At 39.0% G+C, this 18,327-nt stretch overlaps 1 protein-coding gene across 8 annotated transcripts in view; it reads right to left on the bottom strand.

Annotated features, from left to right (window-relative positions):
- The window catches only part of ENTPD1 (ectonucleoside triphosphate diphosphohydrolase 1), a 133,359-nt gene that overhangs the window by 32,438 nt on the left and 82,594 nt on the right, over nt 1–18,327 (bottom strand). For 3 of the 8 annotated variants that reach the window (XM_049645492.1, XM_049645485.1, XM_049645486.1), the window contains one exon: nt 10,595–10,722. In XM_049645492.1, coding sequence (XP_049501449.1) covers nt 10,595–10,660 — 66 coding nt within the window. In that variant the 5' untranslated portion in view covers nt 10,661–10,722. Of the gene's footprint in view, nt 1–10,594; nt 10,723–11,187; nt 13,183–17,461; nt 17,748–18,327 lie in introns of those variants that run through there. The other 5 variants (XM_049645491.1, XM_049645490.1, XM_049645489.1 and 2 more) reach the window with 4 other exon arrangements.

The following is an 18,327-nucleotide window of genomic DNA, read 5'->3' as shown; positions in this document are numbered from 1 at the left end:
TTTCTTTCTTTCTTTCTTTCTTTCTTTCTTTCTTTCTTTCTTTCTTTTTGAGAGAGAGATAGAGAGCACAAGTGAGGGAGGGGCAGAGAGAGAGAGAGGAGACAGAGAAGCAGGGATTGTGCTCACCCAAGTGGGGACTTGAATCCACAAACTGTGAGATCATGACTTGAGCTGAAGTCAGATGCTTAACAACTGAACCACCATCGAGGTGCCCTCTTCTTATTTTCGTAACGTTTTCTTTTCTCAAGCTCACTTTATTGTATGAATACAGTATATAATACATACAACATACAAAATATGTGTGAATCATATTTTATGTTTATGTTATTGGTAAGGCTTCTGGTCAAGACTAGGCAATTAAGTTTTTGGGGAATCAAAAGTTATACACGGATTTTTGACTGTGTGGCAGGGAATGGTACTCCTAACCACCCATGTTGTTCAAGGGCCAACCATAGTCTGTATTAACATGTGACTTAAGTTAAAGATTGCATTGGATTTTGAAAATAGCATGAAAAAAGGAATGGGAAATGTTTCATTAATAATTATTTTGATGGAATGTTGAAATAATATTTTGGATATAATGAATTGCACTACATTAAAATTTAATTAATGCATTTAATTAATTACATTGTTATTAAAATTAATTTCACCTCTTTCTACTTTTTAAAAGTGCTGCTCCTAGAAAAATTAAAATGTGGCTTGCATTATACTTCTCATAAGCAGTGTGGGTCTACACCTCTTCTATGAGGTCTAGATCTGATTATCCAACTGCTTTGACATTTCTCCTTGGATGTCCAAGACCTCAAAAACAAAAACATTTTTCTTCAGAAACTTAACTCAAAACCTTCTCCCCCTTCCAAATTACTGTAATAGCCTAGTCTCCTACATCTGCTCTTATCCTCCCACCCTCTACTTCATTGCAGCCAGAGTGATCTCTGCAAAACACAAATCTGATGTTACTGTCCTCCCCATTGCTCTTAGGATTAAAACTAAAATCCTCAACCTGATTTGCAAGAAACAGACTGCACCACCTCTCTCACCATCTTTATCTGTGAGATTCTTGGACTTGCTTTCCTTTTGCCTGGAATACTCTCTATCCATCTCTACCTCAGCTAACTTCCTCTTATTTATTAATTAATTAATTAATTAATTAATTAAAGTAGACTCAAGCCCAGTGCAGAGCCCAATTTGGGGGATGAACTCACAACACTGAGATCAAGACCTGAGCCAAGATCAGGAGTTGAATGTTTAACTGGCTGAGCTTCTCAGGTGCCCCTAACTCAGCTAACTTCGAAAAGTAAGGTATGTTCATTCCTTTAAAAAAAAAAAAAAAGGTGTTTTTTTTTAATGTTTATTCATTTTTTTTTAATATTTTTTTTCTTTTTCTTTTTTAACGTTTATTTATTTTTCAGACAGAGAGAGACACAGCATGAACGGGGGAGGGGCAGAGAGAGAGGGAAACACAGAATCGGAAGCAGGCTCCAGGCTCTGAGCCATCAGCCCAGAGCCCGACGCGGGGCTCGAACCCGCGGACCGCAAGATCGTGACCTGAGCCAAAGTCGGACGCTAAACCGACTGAGCCACCCAGGCGCCCCAATGTTTATTCATTTTTGAGACAGAGACAGAGAGACAGAGAGACAGAGAGCATGAGTGGGGGAGGGGCAAAGAGAGAGGGAGACACAGAATCTGAAGCAGGCTCCAGGCTCTGAGCTGTCAGCAGAGCCCAACACGGAGCTCAAACTCATGAACCTTGAGACCATGACCTAAGTTGGACGCTTAACCGACTGAGCCATACAGGCACCCCTAACTCAGCTAACTTCTAATCATCCTTCAAACATTGTAAATGTGATTTCTTTCAAGGAACACTGCCTGGCTTTCACTTGGTGGCATTCATCACAACTATAATTAATAATTTGTGCCATCTATTAAATGTGTTTCCTTCCCCAGATAGTAAGCTCAATCATATCTATACTGGCTTCCCAATTGTGTAGCCCAGTGCCTAACACAGATACTTAATACATAATTGTTGATACATGAATCTGTGAACAAAGATCTGCTAAATAAGGTATGGTCATAAAGAGATGATGTTATATATTTTTATTTTATTTTAATTCCAGTATAGTTACATACAATGTTATATTAGTTTCAGGTGTAGAATATAGTGATTCAACAATTCTACACATTACTCAGTGCTCATCATGATAAGTGTACTCTTAATCTCCTTCACCTATTTCACTCATCTCCCCACCCAACCTGCCCTCTGGTAACGGTCAGTTTGTTGTCTATAGTTGAGTCTGTTTTTTGGTTTGTCTCTTTTTTGTTTGTTTCTTAAATTCCACAGATAAGTGAAAACATATGGCATTTGTCTTTCCCTGACTCATTTCATTTAGCATTATACTCTCTATCTTTAGCACTATCCATGTTGTTGCAAATGGCAAGATTTAATTCTTTTTATGGATGAATAATATTCCATGTGTATATATATATATATATCATACACATGGAATATTATATATATATCATATATATGTGTGTGTTTTCCACAGTGCTTTCCACAGTGGATGTGCCAGTTTGCATTCCCACCAATAGTGCACAATGGTTCCCTTTTCCCACATCCTCACCAACACTTGTTGTTCTTTGTGTTTTTGAGTCTAGGCATTCTAACAGGTGTGAGGTGATATCTCATTGTGGTTTTGATTGACACATCCCCGATGATAAGTGATGTTGAGCATCTTTGCATGTGTCTGTTGGCCATCTGTATGTCTTCTTTAGAGAAATGTCTGTACACGTCTTCTGTCCATTTTTAATCGGATTATCTGGTTTTTTGGTGTTGAGCTGTATAAGTTTTTAATATATTTTGAATAGTAACACTTTACTAGATATGTCATTTGAAAATATCATCTCCCACCCAGTAGGCTGTCTTTTTTTAGTTTTGTTGATTGTTTCCTTTGCTGTGCAGAAGTTTTTATTTTGAAGAAATCCCAATAGATTATTTTTGCTTTTGTTTCCCTTGCTTCAGAAGACATATCAAGAAAAATGTTGCTATGGCTGATGTGAAAGAAATTACTGCCTGTGTTCTCTTCTAGTATTTTTATGGTTTCAGGTCTCACATTTAGGTCCTTAATCAATTTTGAGTTTCTTTTTTGTATGGTGTAAGAAGGTAGTCCAGTTTCATTCTTTTGCATGTATGTGTCCAGTATTCCCGACACCATTTGTTGAAGAAACTTCTTCCCATTGCACATTCTTGCCACCTTTGTCAAAGATTAATTTACCATATAATTATGGGTTTGTTTCTGGGCTCTTGATTCTGTTCTATTGATCTGTGTGTCTATTTTTGTGCCAGTACCACACTATTTTGAAGAGTACAGCTTTGTAGTATATTTTGAAATCTGGGATTCTGATATCTCTGGTTTTGTTCTTCTTTTTCAAGATTGCTTTGGTTATCCAGGGTCTTTGTGGTTCCATACACATTTTTGGATTGTTTGTTCTTGTTCCGTGAAAATACTATTAGTATTTTGATAGGGATTGCATTAAATCTGTAGATTGCTTTGGGTAGGTAGTATGGACATTTCAACAATATTGGTTCTCTCAATCCATGAGCATGGAATATCTTTCATTTGCTTGTGTTATCTTCAGTTTCTTTCATCAGTGTTTTATAGTTCTCAGACTACGAGACTTTCACTTCCTTGGTTAAGTTTATTCCTAGGCATTTTATTTTTTTGGTGCAATTGTAAAGGGATTTTTTTCTTACATTCTCTTTCTGTTACTTCTTATTAGTGTATAGATATGCAATGGATTTCTGTATATTGATTTTGTATCCTCTGACCTTACTGAATTCATTTATCAGTTTTAGTAGTTTTTTGGTGGAGTCTTTAGGGTTTTCTATATATAGTATCATGTCATCTGCAAATAGTGAAAGTTTTCCTTCTTCCTTACCAATCTGGATACCATTTTGTTTCTTTTTCTTGTCTGATTGCTGTGGCTAGGACTTCTAGTACCATGTTGAATAAAATGGTGAGTGGACATCCTTGTCTTATTCCTGACATTAGGGGGAAAGCTTTTCACTATTGAGCTGTTAGCTGTGGGTTTTTTTTTAAAGATATTATTTTTAGGTAATCTCTACACCCATAGTGGAGCTTGAACTCACAACCCCAAGATCAAGAGTAACATGCTCTACTGACTGAGTCAGCCAGGCATCCCAGCTGTGGGTTTTTTATATACGGTCTTTACTATGTTTATGCATGTTCCCTCTAAACGTACTTTGTTGAGGGTTTTTGTCATGAATGGATATTATACTTTGTTGCATTCTTTTTCTCCATCTATTGAGATGATAATATGGTTTTTATCCTTTCTCTTGCAGATGTGATATATCATGCTGATTGATTTGTGAATATTAAACTACCTTGAAGCCCAGGAATAAATCCCACTTGATTGTAGTGAATGACTTAATGTATTGTTGGATTTGGTTTGCTAATATTTTATTGAGGATTTTTGCATCTATGTTCATCAGAGATATTAGCCTGTAGTTGTCTTTTTTTGTAGTGTCTTTATCTGGTTTTGGTATCAGGGTAATGATGGCCTCATAGAATGAATTTGGAAGCTTTCCTTCCTCTTCTGTTTTTGGGAATAGTTTGAGAAAAATAGGTATTAGCTCTTTAAATGTTTGGTAGAGGGGCATCTGGCTGGCTCAGTTGGTAGAGCATGTGACTCTTGATTTTGGGATTGTAAATTCGAACCCCACGTTGGGTGTAGAGATTATTTAATAAAATCTTTAAAATACACACACATACCTACATACATAGATGTTTAGTAGAATTCACCTCTTAAGCCGTCTGGTCCTGGATTTGTGTTTGTTGGGAGTTTTTTGATTACTGATTCAATTTCTTTGTTGGTAATAGGTCTACTCAAATTTTCTATTTATTCTTGATTCAAATTTGGGAGGCGATGTTTCTAGGAATTTGTCCATTTCTTCTAGGTTGCCCAGTTTGTTGTCATATAATTTTTCATAATATTCTCTTATAATCCTTTATATTTCTGTGGTATTGGTATTTATCCTCTTTCCTTTTTTGATTCTGTTTATTTGAGTCATCTCTCTCTCTCTCTCTCTCTCTCTCCCTCTCTTTGATGAGCCTGGATAAAGGTTTATCAAGTTGGTTGATCTTTTTAAAGAACCAGCTCTGGTTTCATTGATATGTTCTATTGTCATTTTTAGTTGCCACTGAGTTTATTTCTGCTCTAATCTTTAATATTTCCTTCCTCCTACTCGTTTGGGGTTTTGTTTCTTATCCTTCTAGCTCCTTTAGGTGTAAGATTAGGTTATTTATTTAAGATTTTTCTTGTTTTTTGAGTTAGGCCTGTATTGGTATGAACTTCCCTCTTAGAACAACTTTGCTGCATCCCCCAAATTTTGAACAATTATGTTTTCATTTGCATTTGTCTCCATGTATTTATTTCCTCTTTGATTTCTTGGTTGACCCACTCATTGTTTAGTAGCACGCTCTTTAACTTCCATATATCTGTGCTCTTTCCAGATTCTTGCTTGTGGTTGATTTCTAGTTTCAGAGTGTTGTAGTCCAAAAAGATCCATGGTATGACTTCAGTATTTTTTAATTTATTGAGACTTGCTTTGTAGCCTAATATGTGATCTATTCTGGAGAACATTCTGTGTGCACTTGAAAAGAATGTGTATTCTGTGGGCACCTGGGTGGCTCAGTCAACTGAGTGTCTGACTTTGGCTCAGGTCATGATCTCGCTGTTCATGGGTTCCTGCTTCCTACTTTTCTTACTCCTGCCTATGATCTTTCCTTACCACTCAAAGAGATCCTCCTGGATCTAGATTTCTGTTTCCTTCCCTAGATCCAGGAGGTTTTCAGCTATTTTTTCAAATAAATTTTCTGCCCCCCTTTACACTCTCTTCTCCTTCTGGGAGCCCTATAATGCAAATGTTTTTATGCTTGATGGTGTTGCTGAGTTCCCTAACTCTGTTTTTATTTTTTTCTCCCATTCAGCTTGATGGCTTCCCATTACTCTGCCCTCCAGGTCACTGATCCATTCTTCTGCTTCCTCTAGTCTACTATTTATTCCATCTAGTGTATTTTTTATTTCAGTTTGAGTACTTCATCTCTGATTGGTTCTTTTTTTGTTTTCTATTTCTTTGTTAAGGGTGTCACTCTTTTCTCAAGTCCAGTGGGTATCTTTATGACCATTAATTTAAATTCTCTGTCAGGCATATTACTTATCTCTGTTTGTTATCTCTTGCTGTGATTTTGTTCTGTTCTTTTCTTTGGGACAAATTCCTCTGTCTCCTCATTTTGTCTAATTCTCTGCATTTTTTTCTTCTCTGTGTTAAGAAAGATAGCTACATCCCCTGTACTTGAAAGTAATGGCCTTATAAAGAAGAGGTCCTGTAGTGCCCTGGCGTGCAGTGTTCCCTGTTCACCAGAACCTGGCACTTCAGGGGTGTCTCCTATGTGTGATGCATGTGCCCTGTTGTTGTGGCTGAGCCACTTTTTACTTCAGTCCAATTGTCTGCGATGGCTCTCTTTGCCTATTGTGGGCAGGGTTTGGTCCCTGTGCTGTTAGTGGACCAGTCTGGGGCCACCTTTGGCTTGAGTTGAGTCAGACCAGGGGTTGGCCAGAGATGCATTAGCACAAACTGCAGGGTGTTTCTTGTGTTGTCTTCTGAGAGACTTTCATTGGTTGAAGGGGCCCACAGTCAGACCAGATATCTGCCCCAGACCACTGCTAGGGCTGCAGGCAGACTGGTGTGTGTGGTTATCTTTTCTCCCTGGGGCAGGAGTCACTTTGGAGTGGTGCTGGGTCATCAGGGCTGCTTACACATTGCTAGGCTTGTTGCACCACTTTGGATGGGCTCTGGTCAAGGGCATATTGGACGGGGCAGGTACACAGAAGAATGTGGGGCTGGGGGCCTGGGGCACACAGTGTTAGCAAGGTTTGTGTAGGTCTGCTGTGGAAGGGGACCTGTGGCCACCAGAACCAAGGCTGGCTGGATTAGAGGGAGTGGATCCCAAGAAGCACTTGGGAGCAGGGTGGGTTGTGTTAGCAAGGTCTGTTGTGATAGACCTGGAGTGAGACACCTGCATGTCCTCAGGAGAACACAAGGGTGGGGGCAGGCTGTTAGCAAGTTAGGTAGTGTTGGAACAGTGCTGGTTCACAGGTGTCCATGTGTTTATGTTGGGAGGTGGGGGAGGAGATGGCATCTACCAGCTCCTTTGTTCCTGGAGAAGTCTCTCAATGATCCCTACCCTTCCAAGCACATGCTCTGAGATTAGTAAACAAATCTCCCTCTTGCACACCCCAGGTGATTTTCAAACTGCTGCTTCTAGGTTGTATCTCCAGGGGCTGTTTGTTGTGCTATCTTTTTAAGGCTGGGGACTTAGTTTCCTCTCACCATCCCAGCTCTTCCAGAACTGAGCTCACTAATTTTCAAAGTTCCAGGTATAGGCCCCTGCTTCACATGCAGGATCCCCGTGCCTGAGGTGCTTGGTGTGAGAGTCTTGTCCTCTCCCCTTTCCATGCCTGTATTGTTCTTCCCTCCCACAGACAGTCGCACAGTTCCATTTAGCTTCTAAACACATCTCTGCCCTTCCTACCCTCTGCAATGTGGTCCCCTTCTCTACATTTAACTGTGGAAAGTCTGTTCTGCCAGTCTTCAGATCACTTTCTGGGTTACTTACATTGATGTAGGTGTTATCTTGTTCCATGGAACAAGATGAGCTTAGGGTCCTCCTACTCCATCTTCCCCAGAAGTTTGATGTTATACATTTTTCAAACAAATGTACCAGGTACAAATATCAAAATAAGTGTTATTCTTTAAATCATTTTTGAAAGGAAATAAACTGATTCCAACAAACTACTCAAAGCACTCAAGTAGCTCATGATATTTGGGATGATCCTGGTATTATTTTACAAACCACCCAAGAAAAGAGTCTCGTTTATTGCTCCTTATTTTAGATTATATAATATTTAATGATACACCTTATTCATCAAACTTAGTTTTGAATGATTTAAGAGATATTATCAAAGAGTATGCTCCAAAGCAGCAATGTCCAATTAAATTTTCTGCAGCAATGGAAATGTTCTATGTCTGCACTGTCCAATTTAGTAGCCACCAGCCACAGGAGGCTATTGAATACTTGGAATGTGGCTGGCACAATTAAAGACAAGATCTTTTATTTTAATTAACTTAAGTTGAAATAGCTGTATAGGGCTAATGACTATCAAATTGGGTAGCATACATAGCTTACAGCCATCACCAAAGACAAGTGCCTAAAATACTTTTGCCCTCAATATATGCCAGCAATCTTATTAAAATTAATGTATGACCTTAATAAATAGCTAACTTGCATATATAAATTGATCTTTGTGTTAAATAAACCAGTGATATTGCTATAAAGATTCATTTCATATGCCAGTGCCTACTCTTCAAATACTCATACTTTTTATTTAAAGACTTTGTTCCATTTTGTGGGTCCAATACAACACAGAATCACAACAGAGTCAATGGTGACCACTGTGATTGCAGAAGTATTCTTTGGGAACACGGAGCTCAGGTCTGTCATGGATTTTGCCTCCTAGACAGTCCCCCTCTCCAATGATGCAATAATGAACATGTAAAAAGGTCAAATCAAGAAGGCATGTACTTTTGGAGCTGGTAAACAAATAGCAGAACCAAGATGTCACGAGACTTCAACTGTGAGTGAAGTTTTGCCAAGAGAGCCGACATCACTCAACATTAAAAGGCAAGAGACCATCGACAATGAGATAATATCAGCCTTCTGTGCTTACAAAGGGGCTGCTGTGCACAGTTCCACTGAGTTGAGTTCGTGTTGCAAAGGAATGCCAATGAAATATCCAGGCCTCTGCTATACAGCAACTGATTTGGGTGGGTGGCAAAAGTTTTAGAAGCCCGGCATATGCATCCATCTTTCCAGTCTCACAGTTTAGTAACTTCAAATACAAGAAAATATACTTTTGAAGATGTATTCCAGAGCCTCCATGGTCAAGTTAACTTCTGAACATATGTATAGTTCATGTACATACGTGCCAATATGTACAACATTAGCATATTGATATATTCTGGGCCATTTTAGTTTTATTTACTTGTAGATTAATTTCAATGAAAGTTTAAAAAGGTGTGTTTACAACATAAATTTACATTTACCATATGCTTATTACTTAACAGATTAAATAATGACCACATTATAAGGTACTCATGAGAGATTCATGTTTTAGAAATTTTACTTTGATGAGTTTGAAAGGAAGCAGAAATAAATCACAACAGAGTTAATGACCCTAATTATTTTTAAAAATTTATTTATTTAATTCAAGTTAGTTAACATACAGTGTAGTACTGATTTCAGGAGTAGAACCCATTGATTCTGTCACTTACATATGACGCCCAGTGCTCATCCCAGCAAGTGCCCTCCATAATGCCCATCACTCATTTAGCCCATCCCCCCAACCTACCTCCCCTCCAGCAACCCTCAGTTTATTTTCTGTATTTAAGAGTCTCTTATGGGTTGCCTCCTCTGTTTTTGTCTTATTTTTCCTTCTCTTCCCCTATGTTCATCTGTTTTGTTTCTTAAATTCCACATATGAGTGGGGCACCTGGGTGGCTCAGTCGGTTAAGCATCCGACTTCGGCTCAGGTCATGATCTCACAGTTTGTGAGTTCGAGCCCCACATCGGGCTCTGTGCTGACAGCTTAGAGCCTGGAGCCTGCTTCAAATTCTATGTCACCCTCTTTCTCTGCTCCTCCCCTGCTCATGCTCTGTCTCTCTCTCCTTCAAAAATAAATAAAAACATTAAAAAAATTTTTTTAATTCCACATATGAGTGAAATTATATATTTGTCTTTCTCTGACTGACTTATTTCGCTTAAATAATACACTCTAGTGCCATCCATGTTGTTGTAAATGGCAAAATTTCATTCTTATTTTCAATGATATTAACTAGCTCTTCAAATGTTGGAAATTTCCCAAGAAATCTGTCCACCCATGAATTCATTTCAAATTACTATATTCGATACATGTATATTTTCTTTGCATTTTTAAAACTGATTTTGCTTCTTTCTTTAGTATTTTGGAGATGAGGAACAGATCTTCTCCACATTCTTTGACCTTCAAAGTGCTTTATACAATGCTAATAAATTTTATTATTTTGGTGACAGTAGTAATTGAATAAGAAGAACAAAGAGTACAGTGCTGTGACACATCCACAATGAAACAAGGAGTAAGAAGTAGAGATAGTACTAGATCAGAGAATATCAGCACAAAATATTCCCACAAAATACTAGCGCATATCTGGATGTAGTGAATTAAGTATCTGTTTCTGTTAAAGTACTAATAATAATTATTGCTGAACAAACATAAACACAATTCTCTTCCTACCACTAATTGATTCAAGGCATTCTCTCTTCCAGAATGAACATTGTTTCCATTTTACCCCCTTAATTCAATGGATATTGACTTGCTCCTGAGCTGCCAGAACCTCCACTCCTCCTGAAAGCTCTGATTTACCATAACTTCCTTCCCTCGCCCAACCCCAACCAGACCCCCTCAAGATTTGATTTACCTTAACATTTTCTGGCAATGGTTTGTTCTGGGTCAGCCCCACAGCGATCAAAGCAATCACAGCCATGATAGAGGAGAAGCCAAGGATGATCAGTATATTTCTAGAACAAAAACTCTTCAGTTCAGACTCTAAAATCAAAAGCAGAAAAGGAAATATCATTAAGAAGTCAACAAACATTGACTTTTCCTCTACTTTCTGTATTGTCTTGTGCTCGCTATCTGGAGACATCAAAGATAGATAAAGGTCCCTCTTTATTCATAAAACACTTGCAAAGTAATAGGTAAATAATTCAAGAACAAAAGGATTTGTTTGTTCTGTGATGAGGACCAAGACTGAATTAGTGGCTTTGGTAAGGAGAATGGACAGAATTGGGTCAGTGGTCAGATAAGGAATGAGGAGACAGAAGAATCCCAAATTGGCAGTTTAATAGGTCATATAGGTCCATCAGGATACAAGTAACAAATAACAAAAAAGCAAGAATCTTCCTCATTTCTCAAATATACCACAAAATGTTTAAGATGTTAAAAAGTATTTAAAAAAAAAGATGTTAAAAAGTATTCAGAATATATCATCAAACATGAAACTCCCACTACCTCAAGATATTTTCTGGCTTGATATCCCCTTGCATTTCAGCCACATTATATGTTGTAATTGGTAATAGCATAGAGGCTGTGGAGTTTTGAACATATCTTCATTCCCATTATCTCATCTATTCTGTTCTTAACCTGTCATGGGACATAAAAAAGCTCCAAGCAAAGAATTAGATAAAAGGCAAAAATTACTTTGATCATTATGAAGACAGCATATAGCAGAAGTGAACAAGAAATGGAATGCTGCCCACTCCCTCCATTCTAACAACTCACTCTCTTCCTCTTTCAACTTCCCAAACTATCCCTAAACTTTTTTCTTAGACTTTGAAGAAGAAGGATAGGATAAAGCAATAAAGAAGCACGTGAAATGAGATGGGTTCTACAGAAGAGACTGCACTTCTCTAAAGACAGGGCACGGGATTAAAACAGCTGAAAGAGGAGCCCAATTGAGCCTTTCCCTCTGGGTTTCCCTCTTGATTAGCAGCAGCTACCGCATACTGAAACAGGAGTTCCTCCTTAAACTTTTGAGCAGAAGCTTGGATTTAATCCAAAGAATTGTAACTGCATGGGTCTCCAGTCTGCTCATCAACCTCTAGTATCTTGACCAATCTTTACCCATCAGACCAAACAGTATAAAACTTAGGAGAAAAAGTTTTAACAAAATCATTAGCTACTGCTTCCAAACACAGCAACAATAGATGAAATATACAGCACTTCCCCCACCCCTTCTCCCTTCTCAAAAGAACTTCAATTTTGTTCAGATGCTTGCCATTCCTCCAAGCGGTCCACATACCTCATGGGAAAAGGATACAACCCTCCAGCTCAGGGTCAAGCCTGATTGTTGTGCATAATCTCATTCCCTCACCAATGACTAGTTCAACAATGGATATGTACCCAAAAATAGTCCATGAGATCCTAGAGGAAGGCTGCTGGGGCAAGTTCAGGAAAAGAAAGGCAGCATTCTCGTCTTCCTCAGACATTGCCCTGCCTGGATAGGATGACATCCAATGATGGCAGAACACAGAGATGGAGAGAACTTAAGTTTTTGATGGCATTTTGTACTGGTGAAACAACAAATCCTGATCCAGTCCTCCCATGAGACTTATGCTTTGGCCCAGTTAGAGTCAATATTTTAATACTTTGAAGCCAAAACATCCTAATATAACTGGTATGACAGAAGTGTGTTTGATGCCAAGGTTCTGAAGTCTGGAAAAGAGCATCCCCTAGGTACTACCTGCCTCAGTTCCCAAAGTTATGATATTGACAATCACAACTCGTAACAAGCAGCACTTTGGATGAACAATTACAAATCAAATACCAAGGGTAGCGCACTGCAGCAATGTTTCTACTTTAATTGAATTTTGAATGCTCTACTCCCTCAAGCTGTTCCCAAAAAATCTACCTATTAAGTTGTTTTGTTCTCATAAGTATGACAATTTTGCTTTCTCACTTTCCTTCCACATCCATTGGGCACTAATCTTAGTGGTGAAAAAGACCAACAAGGTCCCCACTCTTTGGAGTTCACAATCTAGCTGGGGAGATAAATAAACCAGAACAGAAGTGACAAATAAGTGACTTCAGGTCATGATACATGCTAAGAAGAAATTTAAACTAAGGAATGTTTACAGTTTAATGGAAATTAAGTAATGGGATATGCAGCAAAGTTGTGGTGGGAGAATTAAACTGAAGCAGGAAAGCCTCTCCAAGAAGGTGACATTTGAGCTGAGACCTGGATGTTGAGCTATGAGAAGGAGTAACAACATTTCAGAAAAAGGGGACAGCAACTGCAAAAGCCCTGAAGTAGGAAACAGCTCAATGTGACTGTTTCTTCCATTTCCTAATGAGATTATTTACTAACGTCATTATTCCTGAACAGTTGGAAATATACTTTCCCACATTTACCCAGGTTTTCGATGACATCCATATTATTAGAATGTATTGAAGACTTTTATCATATTCTTATTAAAGATAAGACAAGAAAAAGAACTTGAAGAGAAAGCTAAGGAACTTTTCATACACGTTTTTTAAAATAAACCAAAAAAATAATGGCTCAGTTTGTTTTTTATGTAACTGGCTAGATTCCCAGGGAGGAGTAATTAAAATACTACCATGTTTTCTATGGATTATGGCAGGTAGTTTCCCAAAGCCCTGATCACATGCAGGAAGCCAGACTCTTCTTAGGAGGTGGTCCTAGATGTACCACTAAACACAAGGGTCCAGGTGGGACTTAGCTGTGTTGTGCTCATAAAAAGGGAACCACTTAGGTTACTACCCCTCTTCTCTGGCCCCCAGAAATCTTTCAGATGTCATGACTGCTTTTATCAAATCCTGTTATGGAAAATTCACAGGGACTGTGTCTCCCAGACTCCTTGAAAAGCCCTTAATTTGCCTTGTGGATAACAGAAATTTGGTTTCTATCACACCATGTGAAATACGATTTCAAAAACCAATTTCAAGAAACATTTTTTATCAGAATATCTAATGGCAAAGTGTTGTGTTTGTTTTCCTTTGAATTGTCTCACTATACTGGAAAATTCAAGATTACTACTTCCTTCCCATTTTCCCCTTTCATATGATGAGCAGGGAAATGTTTCTATTTAAGATGAGAGAACCAAGTAGAAAGTTCAGCTCTCACTTGAGACACAAAACTGAAGGAAACGCAAGCTTTGAGAAACTGATTGATTTCAAGCCAATTAGCTATGTCTGAGGAAAAAAACCAAAAACAAAAAATGATGTTTTTATTCTTATGCAACAGCCATCCTGACATCTATAGTTAGCATCCTATTAAAGTGAAGATCAGTCTTATTTAGTTTTGTCCTTAGTGAAAATTCTGCTGAACAGAGAAATCCTGGCATCTCTACTTCATGATATCAAAGACGCAATATCTTAAAATTTTACTATATGAATAAAAAGATTTGGAGTGTTGGCAGATGTGGTGGCTTTCAGGCAAAAACAACCCAAGTTTTACTCTGCAGATCCTGTGTGACTCACTAGATTCAGACCGTTTCCAATTTGATGGGTCACATCCGGACTAAGCTTGGCTCATCACATAGAAGAAGAGCAAACACAGACAAACACTGGTGAGTAAACACCAGTAGAGTGCTGTGGCCCTTGATGTGGGCATTGACAAAGCCCAGTGACAGGATAGTCACTGAAGTTCAAGGGCCTGGTCCTAATCTGGCCCCACCATTCCCCCAAATCCCAGTGTCAAAGTCCCTGCTCCATTTCTCCTATCTTCCTTCTTTTCCATCAAGTAGTTGTTCTTGGTGACACACATTTAGATTGTTCTCACACTTCAGGGTTTTAAGATCTTTCTCAATTCTCAGTTCATTCCAGGTGCCTTAGACCCACCCTCTTCTGTGGTGATATCCACTCTGGTCCAGTCACTTCCACCTCTGCTACGGCAGACCTTTCTTATACCTTCCACCCCTTCCAGTGCCCTTCCCTATCAGAATCCATCCATGTATGGCTGCAGAAATCTCCCATAACTGACATTCCCATGGTTCTTCCTGATCAAGAGTCTAAGATAGCTTCCTGTGGGCTGCCAGATGAAAGCCATACTGATCTACCTATACCTCTCAACCCTCTGGAAATGTAAGCCCTTTCTATCTCACCATTCCAAGAAGCAGATGTTTTTCTTCAAGATCATACTGCCTGACATTATGTTCACTAGAATGTAAATATCCTGAGTGCAGGGACTTTTCTTCTGGCTTGCTCATTGCCATATTCCCAGTATAATGAATAAATAAATCTTCAGATTCTTCTCCTGAGAATCTGAAATTTCTATCACTTAGAATTCTATTCCCCTCTTTCTCCACTTCTTTTTCCTTGTCTCTTTTAAAATCAAGCTCAATAGCCAGACTTCAAGCTGTATCACAAAGCTGTAATCATCAAGACAGGATGGTACTGGCACAAAAACAGACACTCAGATCAATGGAACAGAATAGAGAACCCAGAAGTGGACCCACAAACGTATGGCCAACTAATTGTTGACAAAGCAGGAAAGAATATCCAATGGAATACAGACAGTCTCTTCAGCAAGTAGTGCTGGGAAAACTGAACAGCGACGTGCAGAAAAATGAACCTCAACCACTTTCCTACACCATACACAAAAATAAACTCAAAATGGATGAAAGACCTCAATGTAAGACAGGAGGCCATCAGAATCCTCAAGGAGAAAGCAGGCAACAACCTCTTTGATCTTGGCCACAGCAACTTCTTATTCAACAAGTCTCTGGAGGCAAGGGAAACAAAAGCAAAAATGAACTATTGGGACCTCATCAAAATAAAAAGCCTCTGCACAGCGAAGGAAACAATCAGCAAAACTAAAAGGCAACCGACAGAATGGGAGAAGATATTTGCAAATGATGTATCAGATAAAGGGTTAGTATCCAAAATCTCTAAGAACTCACCAAACTCAACACCCAAAAAACAAATAATCCAGTGAAGAAATGGGCAAAAGACATGAATAGATACTTTTCCAAAGAAGACATCCAGATAGCCAACAAACACATGAAAAAATGCTCAACATCACTCATCATCAGGGAACTACAAATCAAAACCACAATGAGATACCACCTCACACCAGTCAGAATGGCTAACATTAACAACTCAGGCAACAACAGATGTTGGTAAGGATGTGGAGAAAGAGGATCTCTTTTGCACTGCTGGTGGGAATGCAAACTGGTGCAGCCACTCTGGAAAACAGTATGGAGGTTCCTCAAAAAATTAAAAATAGAATTACCCTATGACCCAGCAATTGCACTACTAGGTATTTATCCAAGGGAGGCAGGTATGCTGTTTTGAAGGGGCACATGCACCCCAATGTTTAGAGCAGCACTATCAACAATAGCCAAAGTATGGAAAGAGCCCAAATGTCCATCGATGGATGAATGGATAAAGAAGAAGTGGTATATATATACACAATGGAGTATTATTCGGCAATCAAAAAGAATGAAATCTTGCCATTTGCAGCTATGTGGATGGAACTGGAGGGTATTATGCTAAGCAAAATGAGTCAGAGAAAGACAAATATCATATGACTTCACTCATATGAGGACTTTAAGACGCAGAACACAAGGGAAAGGAAGCAAATATAACATAAAACAGGGAGGGGGACAAAACATAAGAGACTCTTAAATATGGAGAATAAACAGAGGGTTACTGGAGGGGTTGTGGGAGGGGGATGGGCTAAATGGGTAAGGGGCACTAAGGAATCTACTCCTGACATCATTGTTGCACTATATGCTAACTAACTTGGATGTAAATTAAAAAAATAAAATAACAAAGTAAATAAATAAAAATTAAAAAAAATAAAATCAAGCTCAATAGGAAGCTATGTTCCCATCCATATGCTTCAAAGCTCAATTGTTCCAGTAGTTCTCTCTCCATGTGCTGCTTCTGGATACTTAATGGATTGAGCCATTTCAGTTTGGGAGGTCTATAGCTATTTGGGGAGGGGCTATGCTTCATTTGTTTTTTCAATTAGTCATTCAATAATTATTTATGGAATGTATTATACTGTGCACTAGACCTGCCCTAGGCTCTAAGCTACAGCAATGAACAAAACAGATAAGCATCCTCATCCACATGGTGCTTATATCCTAGTCTGGAAGAAAAGACAACAAACAAGATAAGTAAAATTTAGGGTATATTACATAACCATAAGTGCTAAGGAAGGAGGAGAAAAAAGCAGGAAAGGTGATGAGAAAGGATAAGTCTATTATGAAAGGTCTCTCTGAGATGGTGATATTGATGCCGGTCAAAGATGTGAAAAGAAAGCATGCATACCTGTTGAGCAAGAGCATTTAAAGCAACCAGAATTGCATGTGCAAAGGCCCTGAGGTGAGACAGTGCCTGGTCATGAGGTCAGTGTGACTGGAAGAGTGATGCAGGGGAGAATAATAAAAGATTGTCAGGTGGGTAACTGGGTTGCTTGCTTATAGGACCTTGCAGGTTCCAGCAAGGTTTTGCCTTATTCTAAGAGATCTGACTTATTTCTAGTCATTTGTATTATCTACACTCAGCACCATAAGATAAAGAAGAAATCATCAAGGGCCTTTAAAGTCCCTGGAAAGGGAGGATGTGGCCTTTTAGGCAGCACACACCTGCCTCTTGTGATGAGGTGCTGAGGCTACCCCAATGAGGTCAGGTCACAGCACAATCACACAACCAAATATAGGCAGACATGGCTCTGTTGAAGAAAAGACTGTGCCAAGACCAGGTGAGATGGATCCAGGAAGAATAAATACTACCACGTGGGAGGTCTTCTCTATACCTTCTGGCCTTGGTGGATCAGGACCAGAGAATCTTTGCTGAGAGAACATCATCATGAGGGTTCACTGAGCCAATAGTCACCATGATCCATGAGCAGAATGCTAAATTCCACAAACATCTGAAGGGTGGCTCAAGATATAGCAGAGCCCAGACAAGCTCACCTTTGTTCAGCCTCTCTGAGTGTCCACTTCCTCATGTGCAAAATGGGGTCCATAATAGTACTTACTTCATAGGGTTGCTAGGTAAGATTCAATGAGCAAACAATACATAGCAGCCTATACTTCAAGAGCCTTCACTGTACTCCAGATTCTGCTCTTAGCACTTTGAATATAGCCACCCATTTAACCCTCACAACAATCCTGTGACGTAGATGTACTATTATCATCTGCATCAATTTCCTAAGGCTATCAACAACAAACTACCACAAACTTGGTGACTTAAAGCAATAGAAACTTATTCTCTCACAATTCTGGAAGGCAGAAGTCCAGAATCAAGGTGTCAACAGGGCCAAAGGCTCTGGAGGAGATTTCTTTCTTGCGTCTTCCAGTTTCTGGTGGCTCCTGGTATTCTTTGGCTTGTGGCTACATCGCTCCAATCACTGCCTGCACATGGCCTTTTTCCCTGTGTCTGTGTGTGCTACATTTCCCTCTCTTTTCTCTTATAGGACACCAGTGATTGGATTTAGGGCCCACCCTAAATACAGAATGAACTCATCTCAAGATCCTTAATTACATTAGCAAAGACCCTTTTTCTAAATAAGCTCACAATTTACAGGTAGGTACTATTATCATCATTAATGTCACTCTACAGATGAGGAAAGTGAGTCACAGAGAAGCTAAGTAAGTTGCCCAAAGTTACACCGATGTA

Source organism: Panthera uncia, chromosome D2 (assembly GCF_023721935.1).
Source record: "Panthera uncia isolate 11264 chromosome D2, Puncia_PCG_1.0, whole genome shotgun sequence".
Lineage (NCBI taxonomy): Eukaryota > Metazoa > Chordata > Mammalia > Carnivora > Felidae > Panthera > Panthera uncia.
Note: the sequence above shows the minus strand (reverse complement) of the source record. Positions and strands in the feature narration are given on the sequence as shown.